Genomic DNA, 17388 nt, shown 5'->3' on the forward strand with positions numbered 1-17388 from the left:
TTTTTGGTAATTTTTACTTATATTTAAGACCAAAAAAATTTGTTAATTTTTACTTATAAATATGACCGGAGGGAGTATCTTCGATCAAGATCCCTCATGCGCTACACGATGATTATATTATATCCATTGCACATTGATCCATTGGTTATGCATGTGTACAAGGTTTCAGTTATCAATGTTCTCTTGTCTACATGAATTGTCTACACAGTCTAGGTTCATTCACTTAAACTCAAATTAAACAAACATGCACACGCTTTGTCCAATACGTGTATCTAATATTGTATCTCCAACATCACCTTCAAATTTCCTCTGAATAAATTTAAGTGTTTATATATGTACCCAAAAAAAATATAAATTTAAGTGTTTATATTACTAGTATTATTAATAGGAAAATTAATATTACATTTAGATTCTAAATTTACAAAATTTGAAATTGTTCTCTTAAACATGAATAAACTATTGTGTCTAACAAATCTGAATTTTTAATAATACACAACTAAAGATATTAATGATCAAAATTGTGCATCGACAAGTGTGCAGGAATAAAATGTATAGTAGGAAGCATAGACAACAACTCTTATGTAATTAACGAGAGAAGTCTTTTAATCAAGGATAAAATTGTGAACGCTTAGACAAGATCTAAATAAAATTGCTCCATAAAAGGCACACGAAGCTTGAAGTGTTTGGAACATATAAGATACCAAGTTGGACTCAAAAATTGACACGTGTAATTGTCGGCTACACTAACAACATTTGATGGTCTACCAATTACATGGAATGGAAGAAACAAGAAGAAAAGAAAAAGGAGAATTGGCACAATAGTTAAGAAAGTCTAATTGAATTTTATACTTACAATATTTATTTAGAATTATATTGGTCATATCATATGATATCTTATTTTTAATTTGTTTATATATAAGTCCATAAGGTGGCGGCTTATTCTGTCACCTAGCTACTTCATTCTTCTTCCACAATGGGAAAAACCAAAAGTTCAAATTCTACTTCATCTATTAGCAGCAACACAAACCACAATCTTTTTATTTCAACTGCATCCTCTCTCAACTCACAACAACTTCCCACAGATCTTAGTCTTGGACTCACCATTTCCTCCACTCAACATTTTCGTGTTGGCTCCTCTGTTTCAAGGTAATTGATTTAGGTGAATACTATATGTATCGGTACATCGTTGTGGTGAATACTTTTGATAGCTCACAAATAGTGAAAAATTAGCAAACACTATTTGTAAACCTATCAGAATTATTCATCTCATCTGGATACTGATACATATTGAAATAAGATACCGTTGATTTATACATAGTCATACATACATTTCTAATCTCCTCCTTCTTATATATCATTACTTATTATATGCTGAATTTTTGTGTGTCATTTTTTATTTTAGGGGGCAATGGCATCAAAACTATGATTACAATGATCATAGTAGTTTCTTTGTGAAAGTGTATATGGAAGGCATTCCAATTGGTAGAAAACTCAATATACTTGCTCATCAAAGTTACCATGAGTTAGTAAAAACTCTTGAACACATGTTTGACACTACCATTCTATGTAAAGTCATATTAAAATATTCTCTAAATTTTGTGATTTTTTTAATTATTGTGTATTTGTAACTACTTATAACTAACTTCTAACTAATTTTAACAAACAGGGGGAAATGAGATGGATGAAGTGCAACCAGAGAGATGTCATGTGTTAACTTATGAAGATGAAGAAGGAGATTTGGTCATGGTTGGTGATGTTCCTTGGGAGTAAGTTAATTAGAACACAACAAGTGTATTATGTTTTGTGTATTAATTAATTAATTAATTAATTAATATGGTTGTTTTTTTGAATGTGTAGGATGTTTTTATCTACCGTTAAGAGGTTGAAGATCACAAGAGTAGACACCTTTCGGTGTTAGGAATGTATTATATGACACCAAATGTGTTTGATTTCAAATTTTGTTCTCTAGCTAGAGTGGGAATCAAATATATGTTAGATGATCATATATGTTATGTAGGAAGTCTTACTCTTAATTAATTAGTGAAGTATGCAGAAAGAAATAGATGTATATGCATAGCTCTCACTTGTTTGTAAACTTCTTTGAAGAAAATAATAGTATTGTACATGCTCTAACGATGAAGGCCACGAATGAGACCTGGATTGGGTGCAATCACCAGCCTTAACTGAATGCGTTTAGTGAGTTTAAAACTGTTTGATTAAGATCAAACGTTTAAATTTTAAGGTTTTAAAAATTCAAAACTACTTCTAAATCTAAGTCATTTGATTTTAATCAGACGACTCTGATTCACTGACTGCATTATGACTGCATCCAAACCGACTGCTTTCGATCCATTTCCCCACCAATGACATTAACTTTATCTGAAATAGTGGACCAATATCACGCATGGGTGATTGAATAATTTTAGGCTTAATTACACTTTTGGTCTCTTATATTTATTTTAGGTTTTAAGTTGGTCTCTTATGTTTTAAAAGTCTCAAGTTGGTCCCTTATTGTTTTTTCCGTTGCATTAGTTAGTCCCTCCCGTCAAATTTTAGGTTTCAAGTTGGTCCGTTTATTTTATGTTTTAAGTTGGTCTCTTATGTTTATTTTAGGTTTGAGTTGGTCGCTTATATTTTAATTTTGTTTGTTTTTAATTAAAAGAAAATGACATGGAACATGACTAGGTAAAAAAGGCATGTCTCTGTCCATAGGGACTAACTAATGCAACAAAATAAAAAATAAGAGATCAACTTAAAACTTTTAAAACATAAGTGACCAACTTAAAATAAATATAAAGGACAAAAAATGTAATTAAGCCATAGTTTTATCGTACAGATGATTTAAGCTTTAAGCTTTAAACATTACAAGTATGTAGAATGTAGCTCTTGTATTTATAAAAAGTTTAAAATTTATGTATATAAAATTTTGTCTGTGTTAACTTTTAATGACTTTGTCATTTCGTTTATCAACAAAAAAAAAATATTTACACAAATTTATTTATTTTGACAAATATGTTTATACAATTATATACATTTAGAATAATTTGATTTGTTAAAATCAATAGATTTAATTTAAGATGTAAATCTACTTCTTATTTTTTTGCATTAAAGTAAATCTACAATTACAAAATGTAAATCATAAATGATATTTAAACATCAAATGCCCAACAAAAATACAATATCAAAGAATATTTTTGACATTCCAACCTCAAAATACAACTCCGTTGGTGCTCTGGCCGGATATTTCTATTCATTTATTCTCAATTTTTGAAATGAAGATGGTTATGTTTGGGCTCATTCCGTATATAATTAAATAGTGGACAATCCTCTTTCATGAAACAACTCAACCGTCGAGAAAAGAAACTCCTCTTTCACTGTGTGACATGGCTCATATATAATCGCAATCGCGAATATCATCATCTCACTAGAACTCCGAGTGGACGAACTCATGAGAGATGAGTGAGTTTCACCAATTTAGTTCATTTTCAATCAATTTAGTTAGGGTTTATCCATTCATTTTCACTGATTTAGTTTCACTAATTTATTAGGTTTTTATTATTCGATTGATTCCGATTTGTGTTCACATTGATTTCACTAATTTACTATTGATCACAATGGTAATAAAGCTAAATGTCTTTCTCTGTCATAGGCATTTTTTTTGTTGGATAGAAGACAAGAGAAGCTTATTGCCTTATTAGAACGAGTCTAATTACAATTACATCCATGAACCGCTAATGCATGCTTTGTTGAAATGGTGATTTTCACACATCATAATCAAATAGAGGTGTAAATAGCATCTAGATTTTGTTTTTACTAAAACATCTAGTTATATATATATTGGTAATCCTAACAAAATAGAGGTGTATATAGCATCTAATTATATATTGGTGGTGTTTATGCTACAATCCAAATGAACTATCAATAATGAATTCAGCTTAATTTGACCATATTACCATTGTGATGACCTTAGTGACCAACCACTAACGACATAAAGATAGATCAAAATATATGGAACAGTTCATTTATATCAATATATAATCCATACAAGATAAATATATAATGCACAATGACATCATATCTACGTGTACTTCATAACAAGAAGAAATAAAACAACTTCTTATTGAAATTTCTAATGATAAAGTGCAGCGATTATTGAAATTTTGCTTGAGTTAATTAAAAGGAAAAATAAAAACAAAACGTACAAATACATTTGAGGTTGGTCTAGTGGTGTTGGCTTGAGTCTTTAGAGTATGCGTCATAATGCCGGATACCAAGTTTTTTTTTATAAAAAAAAAAAAAAACATACATAAAAGGATTAATTAAATTAAAGTTAGAACTAATTTCTATAAGGATTTTTGATATGCACAATCCAAGTTAGGTCCAGTATCCACATTGAACAGCTTGGTATATCTTTTGAAAAATCCAATACGATCATTAACTCTTTCATCATTTGGAATTCCACATTCTAATCCACCATTGATTATGTTTGTTACTAAGCCAAAACCAGCAGTGCGATTAGCAGCTATGTCAACTTTTGTTGCCACATATTTTCCAACCATAACATTGTGACAAGAAGGTGTTGGTTTTCTCTCTGTCATCCAAAACCATAGAGCAGTTTTGAAAGCAATCACTGAATTGTTTGATACTATTTCTGGATTCTTCAGCCCATCAAATCCTAAGGCCTTCCCTGCTGGTCCATAGTTGTAATTCCTACACAAATATTGCTCACACTTAATTTAATAACTCGATTAATTGGATGTGTATTTTTTTTTACATAAACTAGCATCTCTAAAACTATATGAAAAATTTGACATTCTTTAAGAAATTTTTGCAAGGATGGATTTAGTTCATCATAAAAATCTAATATAGGGATATGCACTAAATATATCCTTTAACCAAGTCCAATATCGACAGATGTGAGGAGCGTGGTAGGAAAAACCCAATCACAGAAGTAAATTAGGAAAAACTAGGCCTGCAATATAAAACTCGGAAAATCATTTAAAAAAAGTCCACTCTCGCCTTAAATGTTGGTTTTTTTAAAAAAATAATAAAGTGTAATATAAAAAACTAATAACAATTGCGTACCAAATTTGAACTAGAAATCAGTTCAGTACAACTGGTTAAGCTGAAAGAGACACGTATGATCTCTCTCGTACAAACTACACGTTCACAGTGCGTCGAGATGCAAAAATCAAGAGGCAAACTTTCATCCAAACAGATGCTATATATAAACCTATAATCTAATCTAATCTAATAATTAAGAATTTGCAAGTAGTTAATTAGTGTATATACCAAGAAAGTTGAATAGGACCTCTTCCTTTGTAACTTTTATCTTCAAAACAAGGCCAATCTTTATTAGTAGAATCACAATAATTACTCTGAGGACTAATTTCTTCTTTGAAGCATAATCCCCAAGAAAATGGTCCATCAGGTGCAGTTTCCCATCCACCAGTTGTTTCATGTGAAATCTGAGCAAGAAAAGCAGCTATCTCACGTTTTCTTGTGGCCAAACAACCTGTAGTACCAAATTGAGGGAAATATTTAGAAGCTTTAATGAAGGATTGGTAAGGGTAAAAGTTTTTTGCAGGACATGCAGTGTCATCTTTGTGTAGGAAAATTGTATCATAAAGGCTCTTAGTTACTAGAGATGAGATTGGTATAATAGGGGTGCCCCATGATTCAACTCTTAAAGATACAAAGTAGATAAAAACGGTAAAACAAAAGAATAATTGGGAGATAAAGGAAAAAGACATTTTTTTTTTTCCTTAATGTTATGTTTGTTAAGGAAATAGAGATAAGTGAGAAGGGTTTTTATAGACAAATGTGAGAAGAGGGGGAACTAATTTTGTGGATCTGACTCACATGGACTTTAGTGCTTGTTGTGGTATTGTAACTCAATTGATTGATGCATTTCTTTAGGAGGAAGATTGAAATTATTTGTCTTTTTTAATGCTATGTTTTCAATATGAAAAAGGATATTTAAATTTAAGAGAGAAAATGTCAATCGTGGATAGAGGGGTAAATATTTATGATGTTACATTTTTAAGTAAGGTCATTTTGGCTAGAAATTGTGTTATTAAATTTTCTTCAGATTTTATTTATTTCAAGGTTGAATTATGTATTATTGGATCTTCTTTTCTGATAATCAGAGGGTTGATATAAAAAAAAATGGTGTTATTAATGTCTCAAAATTTGTTTGTATTTTTTGTCACAAATGTTGGGGATCCGGAAGAACATTGAAAGTAATAGAATATTAATATTAATGATTATCATTCACTATTAAAAAAAAAATTGACAGTGTATCTCTACATAAAACCTTAAAATATTGAGTACGCTGAGTAGTTTCTCATGTAGCTCATTACACGTGAGATTATCATTTGCACTTAAACAATATAAGGATCTAAATATGATGTAAAGGTTGATTATTTATTTATTTTGGGTCAAAACATCCTATTGATTATTGAGCATGTAAAGGTTGTGCTGTGGAAATAAATAGTAGTTATTACTTATTAGGGAAGTTAAAGATCGAGTATAGTTTTTGTCTCTTAACATTGACAATATGCATTTAGGTTAAAAAGACTCGTGATTTTTTTTCCAGACAAATATTAGTTGTTAATATGTTATGTTAGAAGTGTGTCAAAAAAAAAATGTTATGTTAGAAACGTATAATGATGAATTATTGATTCTATTATGCAATTCAACCACTTAAACATTTAGCTTGAGGACTATCTCTTGCAATTAAAGATAGTCATTCATCATCATGATAATTTAATTTTTAATATTTTCATAACTAAATTGACTGGCCAACCCACCTTAAGACAAGATTACTTCAACTTTCTGACCCATTCAAACAGACCTTGTTTGTGGGGTTGACTTTGATATATTGGGGACACTAATTATTAGGAAAATTTTATGGTACACTTATCAAATTTCAATGTATCGGTATAATAGATCACTAAATTATTAGATAAATGAATATTATTTTTTGAAAGAAATTATTTTTCTATTACTTAAAATATTATAATAACTAAATATTATTTATCAAAATTGTAAAAAATAAAATTTTATATATTTTTTGAATTTTTTATCACTCATAATAGTTATTATTAAAATTTTTTATGAAAAAATGTAAAAATATTAGCATAATGCTTATAAAACAATGAAATCGTGTTTTTTTTCTTATGAAGTCATCATTTATGAAACACAATAATCGACAAATAGTATTTTGATACATAAAATAATCGTTAATTTAGTAATTATTTGATCTAATGTACCGATACATTGAAATTTGATAGATATATCATAGAAGGTCCCTAATTATTATGTCAAGTTTTTATCTTATACTAATACTAGTTTAGATGAAGAAAGCATATAAGTTGTCTAATGGTGGATCCACTTACTCGTATATTGCACATACATAACACTAACCCACCACTCAATTCATAATTGTGGACAATTGATGAAAATTATATGAAATAATTAGATATTAGTATATAGTATTCGCCTGCAGGAATATTGGTCACGAGTGGCATGGTCTTTTGTTAAGATGGTTATAAAACTAATACGTCGAGGTAATTAGGTAAATAAGACAAAAACTAAAGACACAAAGAAAATTGATAATTAACACTCCACTCATTATGTGTGTGTTTAAACAATTCTTAGTTCATTCTCTATGTTTTTAGCATCAACTATATGATATCTAACTTTGATGCTCGCATCGCATAAGCAAGAATACAAGTAGAAAAGAACAAACATTTCACTTTTTGTATGTATAAGTTGATGGCCTGTCTTGCACAGCTTCGTTAGGTTGGATTGACACGTTAAGCATTAAGTAATTTTACAAGCGACTTTGATACCTAATGTTATTTTTATTTTTGATATATAAATTCAATTTAATAGCTTCTATACATGTCAAAATATTACCGTTTGTCATTAATGTATGATACTCAAAAAGTGGTATCACCATTGGAGTAAAATATGTATGAGTTGCATAAATATTACATGGCATCGTAGTTCGTAGATACCCGTTGTTAGTAATGTATGATACCCAAAGTAGTATCTCACCATTGGAGATGCTCTAATAAAATTGAGAACTTTACTTTTAATTTAGAAAATTAAATGTTGCAAAATTTAATTAAAGAAATGATTAAAACACAAATAATAAATTACGACTTTTTAAATTAAAAAAGAGTACATTTTTTATATTAGATAAATAATACACGATTTGATGTGCAAAAAAAAATAATAAAATACAATTTATTTTCCTTCATTTTCATGTGTTAAATATGACCCTTATAGTCATACATATCAATTGACAAGAATATCACCAACCAATTATATGCATAACACTACTAATATTGTATGAAATTTAAATTTAAACATTAAAATATTAATAATAATAAATCATACTCCATCCGTCCCAAAATATAAGCAAAAATGAGTCAAAGAAATTTGATGTGTGTGGTTCAAAATTAGGACCAAATACATTCACTTTTATTGACCAAATTTTGCTTATATTTTGGAACGGAGGGAATACACAATTTAGTTTCCCCTCATTGTCATCTATTAAATATGACTTTCGGACTTTGTATAAAAATCACCATGGACACCTTTAACCAAATGCAACATACATAACACCATTAATATATTAAAATTTATTCTCCTTAATTTTTCATATGGATAGTTATTTTTTTATATCTTATTCTCTTCAGATTTTCTTTTATAAGACAACTACACTAGTCCGTTGTTTCACACTCATAAACCCTAAATCTTCCATAAATACAAAAAAAAAAAAAAAAAAAACTCTCATAAACCCTAAATCTTCCATAAATAAATGGAAATAACAACAATAAGTGAACATACCCTTAAAAAACATATGTGTTGGTTCGATAACCTAAATAAGTTAGCTTGTAATTAACTTATTATATTAACTTATAAGTTTTTGTTTGATAAAATAAATTAATATGTTTGGTAAAAAGTTTTTCTCATTGATTTATAGCTTTTTTAAGATTATATTTTAAGTAGCTTTTAAACTTATAGTTTATAACTTTTTACGATTTTTTTTATTTTTAACTTTTAATTTAATTTTTAGTAAAAAAAACCTTTAATTTAATTTTATTATTTTCTAAATAATAAAACAGCATTGCCGACTAAAGAGAAAAACTAGCCACATTCGTTTGTACATTTAAGAGAAAAACTAAAATGTAAAAATAAGGATAATCTATAAAAAATTAAACATACATGTTTTTTATTTATATTGTTGTACATTTACCAATCACTTTAAAAGTCGTTTTCCAAAACAAACAAAAAAATCACTTTAAAAGTTAATTTTATCAAATATTTTCATTTTAATGTTAGTTTTTCAACCATCAGCTATAAGTTAGTTTCTTATAACTTAATTTTACCAAAAAGAGAGTGTCTGTTAGGTAACACAAATAAGCTAGTATATAGCTTATTAGTTTAGCTATGAAAGCTTGTTTGATTAAAAAAAAGGTGTTTGGCTTCACAAAAAAAAAAAGTGTTTGGTAAAAAACATTTTTAGTGGCTTATGGCGTCCCTTTAAATGTACAGATCTGGATGGTCGTCCGTCTCGATTGTGCTTATATATATATATATATATATATATATATATATATATATATATATATATATATATATATATATATATATATATATATATATATATATATATATATATATATATATATATATATATATATCGAACCAGCTTAAATATACGGATTTATATTTTTCACAATTATATAAATTTTCTTAAAATAAATTGAACCGGCTTCGAAGGGCCATTTTCACTCTTTAATTAAACTAATATTTAGGGATGGATCCGAAAATTCAATTAAAGTGTATTCTTCTAGCTATTTCCCTGAACATGAGAAAAATAGAAGAGAGATAGGAAGACTGGTAAGAAGGAAAAGAAGAAAGCCAAGAAAGAGGAAAGGAGAAAATTGAGGAAGGAGATGAGAGATGTGATGAAAGAGTATGCGTCATAATGCCGGATACCAAGTTTTTTTTTATAAAAAAAAAAAAAAAAAAAAATACATAAAAGGATTAATTAAATTAAAGTTAGAACTAATTTCTATAAGGATTTTTGATATGCACAATCCAAGTTAGGTCCAGTATCCACATTGAACAGCTTGGTATATCTTTTGAAAAATCCAATACGATCATTAACTCTTTCATCATTTGGAATTCCACATTCTAATCCACCATTGATTATGTTTGTTACTAAGCCAAAACCAGCAGTGCGATTAGCAACTATGTCAACTTTTGTTGCCACATATTTTCCAACCATAACATTGTGACAAGAAGGTGTTGGTTTTCTCTCTGTCATCCAAAACCATAGAGCAGTTTTGAAAGCAATCACTGAATTGTTTGATACTATTTCTGGATTCTTCAGCCCATCAAATCCTAAGGCCTTCCCTGCTGGTCCATAGTTGTAATTCCTACACAAATATTGCTCACACTTAATTTAATAACTCGATTAATTGGATGTGTATTTTTTTTTACATAAACTAGCATCTCTAAAACTATATGAAAAATTTGACATTCTTTAAGAAATTTTTGCAAGGATGGATTTAGTTCATCATAAAAATCTAATATAGGGCTATGCACTAAATATATCCTTTAACCAAGTCCAATATCGACAGATGTGAGGAGCGTGGTAGGAAAAACCCAACCACAGAAGTAAATTAGGAAAAACTAGGCCTGCAATATAAAACTCGGAAAATCATTTAAAAAAAGTCCACTCTCGCCTTAAATGTTGGTTTTTTTAAAAAAATAATAAAGTCTAATATAAAAAACTAATAACAATTGCGTACCAAATTTGAACTAGAAATCAGTTCAGTACAACTGGTTAAGCTGAAAGAGGCACGTATGATCTCTCTCGTACAAACTACACGTTCACAGTGCCTCGAGATGCAAAAATCAAGAGGCAAACTTTCATCCAAACAGATGCTATATATAAACCTATAATCTAATCTAATCTAATAATTAAGAATTTGCAAGTAGTTAATTAGTGTATATACCAAGAAAGTTGAATAGGACCTCTTCCTTTGTAACTTTTATCTTCAAAACAAGGCCAATCTTTATTAGTAGAATCACAATAATTACTCTGAGGACTAATTTCTTCTTTGAAGCATAATCCCCAAGAAAATGGTCCATCAGGTGCAGTTTCCCATCCACCAGTTGTTTCATGTGAAATCTGAGCAAGAAAAGCAGCTATCTCACGTTTTCTTGTGGCCAAACAACCTGTAGTACCAAATTGAGGGAAATATTTAGAAGCTTTAATGAAGGATTGGTAAGGGTAAAAGTTTTTTGCAGGACATGCAGTGTCATCTTTGTGTAGGAAAATTGTATCATAAAGGCTCTTAGTTACTAGAGATGAGATTGGTATAATAGGGGTGCCCCATGATTCAACTCTTAAAGATACAAAGTAGATAAAAACGGTAAAACAAAAGAATAATTGGGAGATAAAGGAAAAAGACATTTTTTTTTTTCCTTAATGTTATGTTTGTTAAGGAAATAGAGATAAGTGAGAAGGGTTTTTATAGACAAATGTGAGAAGAGGGGGAACTAATTTTGTGGATCTGACTCACATGGACTTTAGTGCTTGTTGTGGTATTGTAACTCAATTGATTGATGCATTTCTTTAGGAGGAAGATTGAAATTATTTGTCTTTTTTAATGCTATGTTTTCAATATGAAAAAGGATATTTAAATTTAAGAGAGAAAATGTCAATCGTGGATAGAGGGGTAAATATTTATGATGTTACATTTTTAAGTAAGGTCATTTTGGCTAGAAATTGTGTTATTAAATTTTCTTCAGATTTTATTTATTTCAAGGTTGAATTATGTATTATTGGATCTTCTTTTCTGATAATCAGAGGGTTGATATAAAAAAAAATGGTGTTATTAATGTCTCAAAATTTGTTTGTATTTTTTGTCACAAATGTTGGGGATCCGGAAGAACATTGAAAGTAATAGAATATTAATATTAATGATTATCATTCACTATTAAAAAAAAAATTGACAGTGTATCTCTACATAAAACCTTAAAATATTGAGTACGCTGAGTAGTTTCTCATGTAGCTCATTACACGTGAGATTATCATTTGCACTTAAACAATATAAGGATCTAAATATGATGTAAAGGTTGATTATTTATTTATTTTGGGTCAAAACATCCTATTGATTATTGAGCATGTAAAGGTTGTGCTGTGGAAATAAATAGTAGTTATTACTTATTAGGGAAGTTAAAGATCGAGTATAGTTTTTGTCTCTTAACATTGACAATATGCATTTAGGTTAAAAAGACTCGTGATTTTTTTTCCAGACAAATATTAGTTGTTAATATGTTATGTTAGAAGTGTGTCAAAAAAAAAATGTTATGTTAGAAACGTATAATGATGAATTATTGATTCTATTATGCAATTCAACCACTTAAACATTTAGCTTGAGGACTATCTCTTGCAATTAAAGATAGTCATTCATCATCATGATAATTTAATTTTTAATATTTTCATAACTAAATTGACTGGCCAACCCACCTTAAGACAAGATTACTTCAACTTTCTGACCCATTCAAACAGACCTTGTTTGTGGGGTTGACTTTGATATATTGGGGACACTAATTATTAGGAAAATTTTATGGTACACTTATCAAATTTCAATGTATCGGTATAATAGATCACTAAATTATTAGATAAATGAATATTATTTTTTGAAAGAAATTATTTTTCTATTACTTAAAATATTATAATAACTAAATATTATTTATCAAAATTGTAAAAAATAAAATTTTATATATTTTTTGAATTTTTTATCACTCATAATAGTTATTATTAAAATTTTTTATGAAAAAATGTAAAAATATTAGCATAATGCTTATAAAACAATGAAATCGTGTTTTTTTTCTTATGAAGTCATCATTTATGAAACACAATAATCGACAAATAGTATTTTGATACATAAAATAATCGTTAATTTAGTAATTATTTGATCTAATGTACCGATACATTGAAATTTGATAGATATATCATAGAAGGTCCCTAATTATTATGTCAAGTTTTTATCTTATACTAATACTAGTTTAGATGAAGAAAGCATATAAGTTGTCTAATGGTGGATCCACTTACTCGTATATTGCACATACATAACACTAACCCACCACTCAATTCATAATTGTGGACAATTGATGAAAATTATATGAAATAATTAGATATTAGTATATAGTATTCGCCTGCAGGAATATTGGTCACGAGTGGCATTGTCTTTTGTTAAGATGGTTATAAAACTAATACGTCGAGGTAATTAGGTAAATAAGACAAAAACTAAAGACACAAAGAAAATTGATAATTAACACTCCACTCATTATGTGTGTGTTTAAACAATTCTTAGTTCATTCTCTATGTTTTTAGCATCAACTATATGATATCTAACTTTGATGCTCGCATCGCATAAGCAAGAATACAAGTAGAAAAGAACAAACATTTCACTTTTTGTATGTATAAGTTGATGGCCTGTCTTGCACAGCTTCGTTAGGTTGGATTGACACGTTAAGCATTAAGTAATTTTACAAGCGACTTTGATACCTAATGTTATTTTTATTTTTGATATATAAATTCAATTTAATAGCTTCTATACATGTCAAAATATTACCGTTTGTCATTAATGTATGATACTCAAAAAGTGGTATCACCATTGGAGTAAAATATGTATGAGTTGCATAAATATTACATGGCATCGTAGTTCGTAGATACCCGTTGTTAGTAATGTATGATACCCAAAGTAGTATCTCACCATTGGAGATGCTCTAATAAAATTGAGAACTTTACTTTTAATTTAGAAAATTAAATGTTGCAAAATTTAATTAAAGAAATGATTAAAACACAAATAATAAATTACGACTTTTTAAATTAAAAAAGAGTACATTTTTTATATTAGATAAATAATACACGATTTGATGTGCAAAAAAAAATAATAAAATACAATTTATTTTCCTTCATTTTCATGTGTTAAATATGACCCTTATAGTCATACATATCAATTGACAAGAATATCACCAACCAATTATATGCATAACACTACTAATATTGTATGAAATTTAAATTTAAACATTAAAATATTAATAATAATAAATCATACTCCATCCGTCCCAAAATATAAGCAAAAATGAGTCAAAGAAATTTGATGTGTGTGGTTCAAAATTAGGACCAAATACATTCACTTTTATTGACCAAATTTTGCTTATATTTTGGAACGGAGGGAATACACAATTTAGTTTCCCCTCATTGTCATCTATTAAATATGACTTTCGGACTTTGTATAAAAATCACCATGGACACCTTTAACCAAATGCAACATACATAACACCATTAATATATTAAAATTTATTCTCCTTAATTTTTCATATGGATAGTTATTTTTTTATATCTTATTCTCTTCAGATTTTCTTTTATAAGACAACTACACTAGTCCGTTGTTTCACACTCATAAACCCTAAATCTTCCATAAATACAAAAAAAAAAAAAAAAAAACTCTCATAAACCCTAAATCTTCCATAAATAAATGGAAATAACAACAATAAGTGAACATACCCTTAAAAAACATATGTGTTGGTTCGATAACCTAAATAAGTTAGCTTGTAATTAACTTATTATATTAACTTATAAGTTTTTGTTTGATAAAATAAATTAATATGTTTGGTAAAAAGTTTTTCTCATTGATTTATAGCTTTTTTAAGATTATATTTTAAGTAGCTTTTAAACTTATAGTTTATAACTTTTTACGATTTTTTTTATTTTTAACTTTTAATTTAATTTTTAGTAAAAAAAACCTTTAATTTAATTTTATTATTTTCTAAATAATAAAACAGCATTGCCGACTAAAGAGAAAAACTAGCCACATTCGTTTGTACATTTAAGAGAAAAACTAAAATGTAAAAATAAGGATAATCTATAAAAAATTAAACATACATGTTTTTTATTTATATTGTTGTACATTTACCAATCACTTTAAAAGTCGTTTTCCAAAACAAACAAAAAAATCACTTTAAAAGTTAATTTTATCAAATATTTTCATTTTAATGTTAGTTTTTCAACCATCAGCTATAAGTTAGTTTCTTATAACTTAATTTTACCAAAAAGAGAGTGTCTGTTAGGTAACACAAATAAGCTAGTATATAGCTTATTAGTTTAGCTATGAAAGCTTGTTTGATTAAAAAAAAGGTGTTTGGCTTCACAAAAAAAAAAAGTGTTTGGTAAAAAACATTTTTAGTGGCTTATGGCGTCCCTTTAAATGTACAGATCTGGATGGTCGTCCGTCTCGATTGTGCTTATATATATATATATATATATATCGAACCAGCTTAAATATACGGATTTATATTTTTCACAATTATATAAATTTTCTTAAAATAAATTGAACCGGCTTCGAAGGGCCATTTTCACTCTTTAATTAAACTAATATTTAGGGATGGATCCGAAAATTCAATTAAAGTGTATTCTTCTAGCTATTTCCCTGAACATGAGAAAAATAGAAGAGAGATAGGAAGACTGGTAAGAAGGAAAAGAAGAAAGCCAAGAAAGAGGAAAGGAGAAAATTGAGGAAGGAGATGAGAGATGTGATGAAAGAGGAGAGGAAACATTGGAAGGGAGCGCTAGCTAAGAAGAAGCATGAACAGTTTTGGTCTGAGATAAGAGCTTTGTTATTTATTAGGTTTTGTGTTTAATATCTTAAATAATCTTGTACTGATAAACTTTTAGGCGGTAATAAAATATTCTAATTTGATTTGTTATTTATTAGTTTTTGTTTTTAATATCTTAAACAATCTTTGTACTTGTAAATATTTTAGGCTTTAAATAATAACTTGCTTCAACAGAAAAATTGAAAGACGATAGTTGTCCTAGTGTATGGAAAATTAGAAATGATGATGGCGAGTGAGTTACGGATTCGGGTTTACTGGAAATTTTAAACCGGAAATTTATGGCGAGTGAGTTACCGAAAAATTAGAAATGATGATGGCGAATGTATGGAAATTTTAAACCAGGACACTTTAAAAGATTCCTAGTAGGAATAATTATTCGCTAAATTTTATTTACTTCGCGGTCGAAATCTGAATTATTAGATTCCTTTCCTGTGAACTAGAAGGTTAACAAAAAAAAAAACATCGCTCTTATAATTGCACCATTGTATTATCATATTATTATATTTCGTTTAGTAAAAAAAATAAAGAATAATTATATTTCAGTTTCATGAATGTATAATGTAATTTCTTTAATTCCCGGCCACATGGATGTATGTGTATATTAATTAGGACTTAATTGCATATTTGCTCCTTATGTTTAAAAAGTTTTAAGTTGGTCATTTTCATCAAATTTTTGTTTAAATCGTCGACTTGTCTAATGAATTTGCGTACGTGGACCACATATGTTGAGATTAATAACATAAGCGACCAACTTGAAACTTTTTAAAAATAAGAGACCAAATTAAAACCTAAAATAAACATAAGGATTAAACATGCAATTAAGCCATTAATTAATTAAATGGGAGATTAACACACTACACATAATATTAATAATTGATTATTTGATCAGATGTCAGTTGGAGGAAATATGGACAAAAAAATGGAAGAGAATGAAGAAGAAAATGTTTAATTTTTAATGTGGATTTTGACAAAGCATATCATTATGATTCAGTAAGTTTGAGCTATTTAAATTATATGCTTCGGGTGTATGATTTTTGTGATAGGTGGAGGAAACAAATGAAGGCATATGTGTTTTCCAGAAGTATCTCGGATTTGGTCGCCGGTTGTCCCATGGATTAAGTGGATATTAAAAAATGTTCGAAACAAGGAGATCCCTTAGCTCCGTTACTTTTTTTTACCGCCGGCTGAGGGGCTTGGAGCATCGATGAAAAGAGCGGTGGAGTTGAATTTCTCCATACATCTTGATAAGGGCTTAAGAGTTCATGAAAAACTTTTTTGTTAGAGACAAAATGTGTGGACCATTGATGAATGCAGACAGAAATGTAGACAATGGGGGGTTTGGCCAAAAAGGAGACTTCCAGATTCAAGCTGTAGAATCAATTGCAGGATTTTTAAGCTTAAGAAGGAACTTTTCCTGATATCACAAGCCTCTACAAAACATTTAGTCTGCAAATTAATTTCAAATGATTGAGACCGTTAACTTGAGATCAAACCGTCGAGATAAGTAAAGGTAGTTACAGCAGGGAATCTATTTCCGTTTCGAAACTTATATCTTTATGTACTCATTTTACTTTCCAGCAAGATAAGATCCTGAAGCCACCAGTTACTAACTACCAGCCCAAAAGAAAAATGAAAACAAACAACCAAACAATAACTTATTATGTATAA

At 28.5% G+C, this 17388-nt stretch overlaps 3 protein-coding genes across 3 annotated transcripts; 1 reads left to right on the forward strand and 2 right to left on the reverse strand.

Annotated features, from left to right (window-relative positions):
• The first annotated feature begins 966 nt into the window (after positions 1 to 966).
• On the forward strand, positions 967 to 2027 carry LOC123891041 (auxin-responsive protein IAA20-like). Its single transcript, XM_045940827.1, has 4 exons — positions 967 to 1146; positions 1403 to 1566; positions 1667 to 1766; positions 1858 to 2027. Exons 1-4 carry the CDS (start codon positions 974 to 976, stop codon positions 1916 to 1918), a joined length of 498 nt encoding a protein of 165 aa, XP_045796783.1. The 5' UTR covers positions 967 to 973; the 3' UTR covers positions 1919 to 2027.
• Positions 2028 to 4085: 2058 nt separating this feature from the next.
• Positions 4086 to 5887, reverse strand: LOC123891042 (chitinase 10-like). The gene is made up of 2 exons (XM_045940828.1): positions 5293 to 5887; positions 4086 to 4710 (listed from the first exon to the last, which is right to left on the reverse strand). The coding sequence occupies exons 1-2, from the start codon at positions 5751 to 5753 to the stop codon at positions 4344 to 4346; spliced, it is 828 nt and encodes a 275-aa protein (XP_045796784.1). The 5' UTR covers positions 5754 to 5887; the 3' UTR covers positions 4086 to 4343.
• Positions 5888 to 10035: 4148 nt separating this feature from the next.
• On the reverse strand, positions 10036 to 11641 carry LOC123891044 (chitinase 10-like). The gene is made up of 2 exons (XM_045940829.1): positions 11043 to 11641; positions 10036 to 10460 (listed from the first exon to the last, which is right to left on the reverse strand). Exons 1-2 carry the CDS (start codon positions 11501 to 11503, stop codon positions 10094 to 10096), a joined length of 828 nt encoding a protein of 275 aa, XP_045796785.1. The 5' UTR covers positions 11504 to 11641; the 3' UTR covers positions 10036 to 10093.
• Positions 11642 to 17388: the final 5747 nt, after the last annotated feature.

Source organism: Trifolium pratense, linkage group LG6 (genome assembly GCF_020283565.1).
Source record: "Trifolium pratense cultivar HEN17-A07 linkage group LG6, ARS_RC_1.1, whole genome shotgun sequence".
Lineage (NCBI taxonomy): Eukaryota > Viridiplantae > Streptophyta > Magnoliopsida > Fabales > Fabaceae > Trifolium > Trifolium pratense.

Excerpts from the sequence above, each read along its gene's own strand:
- LOC123891041 (XM_045940827.1), top strand. The coding sequence starts at position 974 with ATGGGAAAAACCAAAAGTTCAAATTCTACTTCATCTATTAGCAGCAAC. Across the intron at positions 1,567-1,666 it reads GTTTGACACTACCATTCTAT|GGGGAAATGAGATGGATGAA; the intron begins GTAAAGTCATAT and ends TTTAACAAACAG. Across the intron at positions 1,767-1,857 it reads GTTGGTGATGTTCCTTGGGA|GATGTTTTTATCTACCGTTA; the intron begins GTAAGTTAATTA and ends TTGAATGTGTAG.
- LOC123891042 (XM_045940828.1), bottom strand. The coding sequence starts at position 5,753 with ATGTCTTTTTCCTTTATCTCCCAATTATTCTTTTGTTTTACCGTTTTT. Across the intron at positions 4,711-5,292 it reads GGTCCTATTCAACTTTCTTG|GAATTACAACTATGGACCAG; the intron begins GTATATACACTA and ends ATATTTGTGTAG.
- LOC123891044 (XM_045940829.1), bottom strand. The coding sequence starts at position 11,503 with ATGTCTTTTTCCTTTATCTCCCAATTATTCTTTTGTTTTACCGTTTTT. Across the intron at positions 10,461-11,042 it reads GGTCCTATTCAACTTTCTTG|GAATTACAACTATGGACCAG; the intron begins GTATATACACTA and ends ATATTTGTGTAG.